Consider the following 10,630-nt stretch of genomic DNA (forward strand, 5'->3'; position numbering starts at 1 on the left):
CCTTGTCTTATGACCCTATAACAGCAGGGTTTCATGAGCTCTGCAGCACTTGGAAAGCATTTCTTTTCATTATGCTTGGTATTATAATATTCATTATTATTAGTTATTGTGCTTTTTACTTCTGTTGTGCTTATTGTATAGGGCTGCAAGATAAAATAGCTTAGCAGCTGTTTCACCTATTTACTAACCTAGTATATTAACTTTCTAGAAACGACTGGGACATCATGCAAGCAAGGAGCTCCCTGACTCCCTGAAGAGGCTTACTGCACACTATTATGAGAAGACCCTGTTCCAACAATCAACATCCACTGCCTCCCAGAAGGAGTTATAAAAGGACAACCTTCACCCTTTATCTCCCCTTAAGGTTAAGTGTTCTTTCATAAGTAGAGGGGGAAATCTTGGGGAAGCAGGAGCCCAGGAGAGCCAGAGTAACACCATTTTAAATTCAGCTCCATCTTGAGACTAGCAAGGCACCTTCCTTGTCAGTCACGACCCAGTCATAAGATAGTTACAGTTGAGGAAACAGCCTAAAGATACTCACAATGACACACTCCTACAACAGTGGAAAGTCCAGATGTCTCAATACCCATAACAATATATGTTTTCGAGATGTTATTCTTTGACATATTCATGCACTAAAATGTCAAGGATTGTTTTCTTTAAATCAATAGAATAATAAATTTTGTCATGCTGTCTGCTCAACCTCACATAGACACAGCTTAGTCTTTACATAGATTAGACCCCTATGTAAGAAAAACTTAAAGACCGTCTGCTTGCTTTCTGAGGATGCCCTACTCTAAAATGGAGAAGCTTTCAATAAATTTTCAATAAGCTTTCAATATACTAAAAGATTATTAACATACCTGATTCAAGGTATTTTTTTAATGATTCTTTGAGTGAAGGAACAGGCAGTGATGGAAGAGAATCCTGGTACTGAAATGTTCGTTCTTCAGTTGATTTAGCCAATTGATTTTCCATGATAAAATCACAGTAGGAAAACTAAAGAAAAGAGAGATAGGCCTCACAACTTCAATCTCATAGATAGTCTTATGTATCCTAGGTACAATTCACAATTCACTAAACCAGTATTTAGGGACCACAGCATATCTAGGACTTGGTACCAGTTATTATGAAATTTATAAATCTGTCAGATAGAGAAAATTAACTTAAAAAGAATGTGTAGACTCAAAGTGCTAGAAGTAAAGAGTGATCAATGAGACTGGTATAATTAGTTACCATTTATTGAACACCTAGCATTTGCCAGGTACTCCAGTTTGCATTACAGAAAATATGTGTTAGCTCCCTAACTTTTACGTTATCTCTGAAAGGTGGCATTGTTTGCCATTTTACATATGAATATACCAAAACTCAGAAATGTAGTAACTTACCTAAGGTCAAACTCAGGACTCAAACCCAGATCTCTTAAGACTACAATCTTTCCCCTATACAAAACAACATGATAGAAGGTGAGGGAACGTGCAGTAAATCTTAGTGGATAGATAATATTTGATGTATAGAAAAGGATTATGCATTGATACAGAAAACATTGGGGCGCAAAGTACAAAGAGGTGTGGAAGTGTCCAACTGTAGAATTAAAGATTATTATAGAATACATAAACCATATGACAAGCTGCTTTAATTGTACAGGTGGTATGAGGCCTACACAGAATGGTCTCAAGTGTTCCAAAGCAACCCTGAACATATTGACACATGTATTCATTGTTATCAAAGAAATCTAACCCAAAATGTGAATAAGGTGTACAAATGCTAAATAAAAAATGAGATTTATCAAAGCCTTTGCAAATTATCATATATTAATTATATTAAATAATGTAATATATTAAATATAATTATATATTAAAATAGCAATTGAGAAATCAAAGAATGTTAATATTGAATTCAAATTTCCTACTCTTTCAAAAACTACTTTTTAAAACTGATAACAACGCTAAACAAAATATTCCACTCATATAAGGTTACAGAATTGAACACTATCAAAAACATGGAGACAGCAGAGACTGTTTTCTGCTAATACCTTTTTTCCTCTGCTTTAACAGAATCGAGTTTCAGCCATGCATACAGCCCCCAGTTACATCTTTCCCACCCTCTCTTGAAGCTCAGTGTGGCTTTGTGATGACCTTGTGTATGTCACTTCCAGGTCACGCTCCCAAAAAGGAATAATGTATGTGTTCTCCCTGCACTTTCCCTCCTTTTCACTACCTGCTAGGTAGTGACAAACTAAACAGCACTGTGGCCCCATTTATGGAAGTCATGTATGAAGGATGTCAGAATCTCCCCACTAGTCCTGGACTCCTACATGTAGCTGTATGGAAAAAAAAAAAAAAAAAAAAAAAAAAACTTCTATTTTATTCACACCATTGTATTTTGGGCTTTCTTTTGTAGGGAGAAGAGCTTAGCCTGTAGCACCAATATAAAGAGATAATTTGAAAATGAGAAATAATAATTAACTCAAAGTTCTTTAGCTTCTTGCTGTCTATTGACTTTGGCTGCACACCATTTTGACCATCCATAAACATGGGTTTGGACCTAATGGAAATGTAGATCTGGATCCAAGTATAGACTCTGCCACTTTCTAGCCAAGTGCCCCTAGGGCAACTAACTTTAAGTGAATTTCCTTATCTTAGAGTGGTTAATCATACAATTCAATAAAGTCAGAATTTGTTTTCAATGCCTGTGAAAGCACATTATAAAAACAAAATAATCCTGCCTGAAACCACCATATTGTGGTAGGCACAATTACTATGAATGACCCCCAAGATTCCACCCCTGCTAATCCCCAGAACCTGCAAATATGGTGAGATCATTACTCCTGTGACTGTGATATTCTCTACAGAACTGACCTTAAAATAGGGAAATTATCCAAGTGGAACTAATCTAATCACTTGAGTCCATAAGAGCAGAGAGCTTTCTCTGGCCAGTGGCAGACAAGTAAGACTGCTTTAATGCTTGAGAAGGATTTGTGGTGTCTTTGAAGATGCAGATGGCCTTAAAGAACTGAAAGAGGCTCACGCTGACATACAGTAAGGATATGGAGATGTCAGTGTGAATTTTGTCAACAACCTGAAATAGCCTAGAGGTGGATTCTCTCCTAGAGCCTCCAGAAAAGAACTCATATCTACAGAAACCTTGGTTTCTGTTTTGTGAAATTCTAAGCCAAGAACTCAGCTAAGCCCACCCAAACTTCACATCTACAGAAGCTATGAGATAATACATTTGTGTTGTTTTAATTGTTGCATTTGTGGTAATTGGTTAAAGCAACAATAGAAGACTAGTACACCCACACAGAGAAGATAAGCTATTCTGTTTACCTCTGTGCCACTTAATAGACTCTAGAAAACTGGAAGCAAGGGTATTAGTTTCATACCAACTATAGTGCTTAATCCACCAACCGGTACACATTAAAAATATAAATTATCGGATTCTTTCTTGAAGAGTTTTCTTGAATTCTCAACCACAAAGATTAAATTACACAATATAGTTCCAATAGCACTAAGAAAATGATTATGCTAGATTTAATTAGAATGGACTTTCTGGGGGCAATGAAATATGAATTCACCGAAAGTGGAAAAGAACCACGAACAATAAGTGAAGGAATTGTCACATACCGGTACACCAAGAAGATGAACTGCTTAAAACTGCCAGGAGCCTGCTGCAACAATTGTTTTGGGATCACAGGGAACTAAACTAAGTTGGTGACTGTGGGAAGAAAGAAACAAGCTTAACAAACATTTAAGAGGGAAAAAGAAATGAACAAGCCAGTGAAAGAAGGTAGAATGCAGACAACCTAGGAGCTGGGAGTTCCCAAGACAAACTTTTTGTGAATCGCTGCAAACACACGCAAATAGTCCACCTGCTAGAGAGCAGGAGTAAATGATTATACAATTAACTAGGTTTCAGACAGTACACCTTCCATTAGACCTTTTCAGTGGCCGGGTAACAGGTTCGTCCAGAGTGGCAAAGGGTGGAAGCAAGAGCAGAGGGCAATGAGAGCTCGGAGGCTCCTCCCACCAACCCAAGGGCAACTCCGTACTCCAGAGGCCATCCAAGTGAGAGAAATCCAAGCACCACAACAGAGCAGCCCCGCGGCCCAACCTTGGGGGTACCCCTCAGACCCCAGCAGCCGAGATGCTTGATGACACTACTCCCCCGCCAAATCTAGGCACCTTTGCGGTTCTGCACGACTTAAGTCTGTTCTGCACGACTTAACTTTCCCCTGCCCCCGAGTTGAAGGATTAGGGAAGGGAGGGAGTGCTGCTTCAGAGGGCCTCTCCGTCCTCACCGCCGGCGCCTCGCCGCCTCTGCCGCAGCCTCAGCCTACAGCAGCGCCGGCTCGCTCCCCCTTGGGCCTCAAAGATGCGGGAATTGGACGGAAAGCTGCTAGGGTACCGCCCCTCATTAGCCGGGGAACTGGATTGGACAGAAAGTCCCGAGGGTCCCGCCCCGCACTTACCGGGGAACGGGATTGGACGGACAGCTGCAAGGATCCCGCCCCGTGCCTGAGGTCGGGGGCGGGCTGGGCTTGCGCGGAAGTGGGACGCGACCCTGCCTCTAGTGGGCGTCTTGGGTCCCGGCTCTACTTTGGACTGCTGCCCTGGTAAAGGCTCCTCGAGTGCCAAATGAGCGGTCCTAACTCTGCGGGGCTGCAGCTTCCTGCATGATGCTGGGGAACTTGGCGCCTGACCCAGGATATAGAAGGCACTCTGGGCAGGCCGCGCTCCGCCCACGAAGGTACCCAACCCTCTGGGATAGATGCAGGAACCGATGGCTAGGACCCATTTTCACCTAACTTGTCGCCCCAGCTCTGGCTTACCACACGCTCCTCCCTATTCCCAGTGAGCCGCTTTTTGCAGCACCAGACAAACACTTACACAAGTGCTTTGTAAAGGAATCTTATTGTCCACCCCGTGTCTTGGCAAAAGAACAGTGATCACACGGATTCCTACTTAGGCTCTTTCCTTTCATCTTCGGAGGCAGAGTTTGCCCAACTCAGGTATGCCGCAGCACACTACATCATCTCGGGTCTCCTTGCCCTTCAGCAGCTCTTCCTTGCTACCCAAGGTATTTGAATACCCCAGGGATGCTTACCCTGCAAGCTTAGGGGCCTATCCGATGTCTTTTACTGTTGTGCCAAGAAATGCAATCTTTAACCAGAGTGGAGCTACCCAAGTTCTAGAAGATCATAATGTGATTAACTTAGTTTCACAGATTAATTCATTTCGCTTTTACCTTCTGAAATAAAATATACTGTTTCATTTTTAATTTTAAATACACTTTCATTTTTTTGTGGAAGGAAAGACCAAATGTTTACACTGACTCTGAACTAGTTATCAAACATAAAGATTTAGATTTCAAATTAACATGTCATGACAGGCCCCGTTTCTTTGTCTGTCATTTCTAACTCCTTTAGCAGTAAAGTTTGACCTGAATGGAACTGAGGCTATGTGTATCTGAATGTTCATTTGGTGTAAATATTCATAAGTTTTCTACAGAAATATTGTGTTTGATTACAGTACAGCTTTGTGGAAGTGCTGCATAATATATGGCAGACGTACTATTCTAAGAAAAGTTCTGAATTTTGAAACATATCTAGCCAAAAAGACTTTAAATAAAGGATTAGGAATTTGTAGTTGTAATTTCTGAAGGTGTGATAAATAACTTTTTCTTTCATATATAAGTGCGATGCTCTGGATAATGTTAAAGTTTGCTTACAAGATAAAGTTCCTAAATTGAGTAACTAAAAACTACTCAGAAGCCTTCGTTGTACTTTTTTTCTCCTATTTAGTGAGTTTTGGCATCTCTAAAAGTTTATGCATGTTTAATGCCTGTTGATGCATACAATTTAGAACCATTTCGCTGCACTCTTTTTCCTACCCTTGTTGTTTATTTCAATGGAAACAAGATGTTTCTGTAAAGATTCCTGAATTCTTGGATAAACAAAAAGTTGTGGGAGTGAAAAAATGAATGGAACACAGATTTGAGTATGTAGACAAAAATCTTTTAAAATATGTTATACTGATAAGCATATGTACCCCAAATCACCAAAAAACAGGTATTTTAAAATAATTTATGTTTGGCTTCAAAATATGTGATATATATTTTAATGATAGATTCCAAATTATGTTGCATTCAGGTTAAACTTGAACAAGTTTGCATTTCTTAGAGTGGAGTGGGAGATATTGACTGGTAAGGAAGATGTTTTAGACACTTGAAGTATTTCTGATAGCAAGAAGTTGTTCCAAGATTAAAAATTGGCTATGAGTTGGCCGGACGCAGTGGCTCACGCCTGTAATTTCAGCACTTTGGGAGGCCGAGGTGGGCGGATCATGAGGTCAGGAGATCGAGACCATCCTGGCTAACATGGTGAAACCCCGTCTCTACTAAAAAAAAAAATGCAAAAAATTAGCCGGTCGCGGTGGCGGGCGCCTGTAGTCCCAGCTACTCGGGAGGCTGAGGCAGGAGAATGGCGTGACCCCGGGAGGCGGAGCTTGCAGTGAGCCAAGATGGCGCCACTGCACCTCCAGCCTGGGCAGCAGAGCGAGACTCCGTCTCAAAAACAAAAACAAAAAAAAACAAAACAAGCAAACAAAAAAAAATTGACTATGAGTCAAAATAATTTTCTGGAGGAAAATTTGTAAGTAGTACAAGTGGTGATAATTTTTTAAGTTGCCATTAAAAAATATTTTATTTTTGTTCTTCTGTAGTTCTTACTCAGCATACCACAAATTGCAGAAGCCTTTATAGATAAGTCTAGATAAATTTCACCATTAAAAAGTATTAAAATGCTAGACTAAGAAGTTTATATTTCAATCTGCATAACTGGCTTCCTGATAAGATTTGTGACCCTAATAAGTAAGGAGATACGGTAAATAGCCCTAATCTATGGGAGATCTGTAACCTCATTTCATCCTGGTGTATAAAATGAACATGTTGAAGAAATAATTTTGTGATGTTTCTTCTTTTTAATGGGGGGGCAGTAGAAATATGGTCATTTTGGTAAGTAGCCAACAGCAGATTAAAGTACACTGGTCGCAAAGAGGTCAATGTAGCATTAAAAATGAACTCCACTGCCAACAGCAAATGAACAGTGTTTGATACAAAAGATCTCTTTTTAGTACTAATCATTGATTTGGGGTTGCTTTTGATGATATTTACTGTATATGAAAAGTTGCCACCAAAATCTGAGGGGAAGAGTTAACTATGATGTTTTTACATCTCAGAAAAAAATGCCTTCTTACTAAACAAAATATAACATTTAAAACTTTTGTTAACATCTTTGTTGAAATATAATTTACATACCATAAAGCTCTGCCATTTAAAGTCCATAAATCAATGGTTTTACTATATTCACAGGGTTATGCAGTCACCATAATCTAATTTTAGAACATTTGGTTTAAATATTTAAAAAGATTATTTTCTTCTTACTCAAATCTCTGTTCCATTCATTTTTTTTTCAGTCTCACAACTTTTTCTGTATCCAAAAATCCAGGCATCTTTACAGGAATATTTTGTTTCCATTGAAATAAATAACAAGACTAGGAAAAGAGTGAAGCAAAGTGGCTCTAAATTCTGTGCTACCAACAGGCATTAAACATGATTCATCAACTGATGAATGGATAAACCACTTTTTGTTTGTCCATTCATCAGTTCATGGACATTTAGGTTGTTTCTACCTTTTGTCTATTTAAATAATGCTACTATAAACATTTGTGTACAAGCTTTGTGTAAAAAGGCTTTCAATTATCTTAGTATTTTAGGAGTGGAGTTGTTGAGTCATATGTTAACTCTATGTTTAACATTTTCAAAAACTGTCAAACTTATTTCCAAAGGAACTGTACTGTTTTTACATATCTGCCAGCAATATATGAGTTTCAATTTCTCTGTGCATTTAGTTACAATAGCAATATAACAGCCCTCGTTACTGTACTTTAAAAAAATTATAGCCCTTCTAATGAGTGTAAAGTGGTGTCTTGTGGTTTTTATTTATATTTTTTTGTGAAGACTAAGAGTGTTGAGTATTTTTTCACGTGCTTATTGGCCATTTATATATCCTCTTTGGAGAAATGTCTATTAAGATCCTTTTCCCATTTTTTAATTAATGCACATATTTTAAAATTATATTAAAATTAGGCAATGGTCTGACCATAAAAAGGCTGCTTATAGAATACTGTTATGTTAAACTTCACTTACAGGATGTTAAATCCTTAAAACTGAGATTTTCCCCAGAAAAAGATTAATGGAAACGTCAGTTGCTTTTCAGACTTAATGCTGCTTCAAAAGATGGTTTTACACAAATAATTTTAAAAAACTTTAGCACACAATGAATCGTTTTTAGTTTGGTATGGGTCCACATTTCAGCATTTAGTAGTGGTCCTGAACAGAAGGTGAAAAACACAGCAATTTTCCAGGAGGTCAAGTCTGCCAATTTCAGGGATCTGCTGTGTACCCCTATTTCTTTCTTAATCCCTGCTGAGGATCTTGAGAAGCAGGAGAAGCACCAAAACCAAGGCATGCACTGTATCCAAGGTTCTTTTTGTTCCAGTTGTCGAATTCCAAACTAGACCCCAGTGGATTGCAAGGATGACCAAATGAGAGCCCTGTTTAAAACTTCTTCAATTTTTAAAAGCAAAAGCAATTACAAGAAAATAAAACAATGCAGAGGGATCATGTATGCTTACAAGTGTCTTCATGTGGTCTTTCTCCAGGTTTAACCACCAAGGACTCTGAGAGCTGGCAGGTCTGAGTAACCCTGGTAACCATTCTCTTCACCTTATCAAAACCTGAGCTAAAACAAATGCATCAGCTGATGATGACAGCTGGCAGGGCTGATGACCCAATATTCATTTCCCAGGCTGGTGGAGAGTGAGTAAATGAGATTCTAAAACTAAACAAGGGAGGTCAGAAACTCTTTCCAACCTTACCTGATGGCTTCTGGCCAAAGCAAGGAAGTGTCTTGGAAGGTGTTGGTTGGTGATGGTGTGAAAAGACACTTGAGGAGGAAGGAAGAAAAAGCAGCACCCCGTGATAAAGGCGGGGGAGAGAAGATATGGGGAAATCCCTGAATTCCTCACCAAAGGCCAATCTCAGAGAGTAGTGGAGGGGTTACAATCTATGCTTTGGCCAAGGGAGGAAGCAGAGGAGGGGGGGTTAGGATGATGGCTTGAAGAGGCATCATTTAGGACTTAAAGAAACCAGGGGTGCAGGTAAAGCATCCCACACACTAAGCAGTAGTCCCACAGGCTGCGACCTGAAACCTTCACATCTACTCTTAACAAGCCCCCCAGGCTAGAGGGCTATTGCAAGGGGAGAAGGCAGAGACCCCAGACCATGTAATCAACAGCAAGGTGATTGTGTGATGTGTCTTTTCACAGTTGAGTTATTAATAGATGTGCCGCACCAGCTATAATGGGAATCAATTTAAATATACTTTTTTGATCCCAGACGTTCAACTACGTGGACAGTAGTTACATTTAGCACAACTTACATGTTTCAAATGGACAAAAAATTAATATCATTTACACTATCTTAAGATAAATTTACTTTGAATGGGAGCGTCCTTTCCAGAATGTTGATATCTATAAGATGTATCCGGAAAATGTACTACTGTGGAAAATGAGGACTGCTTAAATCGAAAGGAGAAGGGCCTGTGGTTTTTCTTTTTGATTAACTGCTGTAACACTGTCCTTCAGGCAGCTGAGGGAGTTTCATATTTTATTTAGACATCATTAGGCACTGAAGCTCTTGCAGGACAACTTTGATACTATATGAATTCTGTCATTTTGCTAGCACTGATATGGCTCTTGGGTTTACCACTCCATTAGAACTATTAACTCCATTCATATTAATTTTTGTTACAAATCTTACAAAGGGGGGTGCTTCTGGGTATTTAGGTCCACATTCTATTTTAAGCCTGCATATTTGGTTTTCATAAATTGCTCTTGGAGGCCCAATTATCATCCCCGTTCATCTTTTAAGTGTTGTGTCTTCGTCACCTTCTAGACCCCAGCTAATTGTGCCATTTTCTATTCCTTTCTGACCTTCTTCAAGTTATTCCAACAGTTGGAAATTGCAAAGGACTTTTACTCCTGAGCCCGTGGTGGCTGCTATCTTGCATTGCTGTCGCTCCTCTTTACAACCCATTTTTAATTGGATTATGAGTTGTAAAGTTTCTTTATATAGTCTAGATATGAGTCCTTTGTCAGATATATGATTTGCAAATGTTTTCCTCGCCTTATTTGGGTTGTCTTTTCACTTCTTGATAGTGTCCTTTGAAGCACAAAAAGTCTTTCATTTTGATGATCCCAACAAATCAATCTTCTCTTTTATCACTTGTGATTTTGATGCTGTATCTAAGAAATCATTGCCTAATCTAAGTTTGCAAAGATTTACTTCTGTATTTTCTTCAGTTTTCTAGTATTTGCTTGTACACTTATGCCTATAATCCAATTTAAGTTACTTTTTGTGTATTGTATGAAGTAAGAGTACAAATTCTTCTTTTGTGTGTGGAAATCCAGTTTGTTCCAGCATCATTTGATGAAAAGACTATGTTATTTGTCCATTGAACTGCTGTGGCATTTTTGTCAAAAAAAAAAAATCAATGGACCACAAATGG

General features: G+C 38.9%; 1 protein-coding gene and 1 pseudogene across 15 annotated transcripts in view; both read right to left on the reverse strand.

Moving 5' to 3' along the window:
- The window catches only part of CROT (carnitine O-octanoyltransferase), a 57,892-nt gene extending 53,529 nt beyond the window's left edge, over positions 1-4,363 (reverse strand). For 3 of the 15 annotated variants that reach the window (XM_045388696.2, XM_045388704.2, XM_065542390.2), the window contains exons 1-3: positions 4,185-4,363; positions 3,627-3,717; positions 864-999 (exon numbers count right to left, since the gene is read on the reverse strand). In XM_045388696.2, the coding sequence (XP_045244631.2) occupies positions 864-978 (115 nt within the window). In that variant the 5' untranslated portion in view covers positions 979-999; positions 3,627-3,717; positions 4,185-4,363. Of the gene's footprint in view, positions 1-863; positions 1,000-1,388; positions 1,443-3,626; positions 3,718-3,805; positions 3,978-4,113 lie in introns of those variants that run through there. The other 12 variants (XM_045388697.2, XM_074035611.1, XM_045388699.2 and 9 more) reach the window with 9 other exon arrangements.
- Positions 4,364-9,681: 5,318 nt separating this feature from the next.
- Positions 9,682-9,990, reverse strand: LOC102118196 (ubiquitin-conjugating enzyme E2 variant 1 pseudogene; annotated as a pseudogene).
- Positions 9,991-10,630: the final 640 nt, after the last annotated feature.

Source organism: Macaca fascicularis, chromosome 3 (assembly GCF_037993035.2).
Source record: "Macaca fascicularis isolate 582-1 chromosome 3, T2T-MFA8v1.1".
Taxonomy (NCBI): Eukaryota; Metazoa; Chordata; class Mammalia; order Primates; family Cercopithecidae; genus Macaca; species Macaca fascicularis.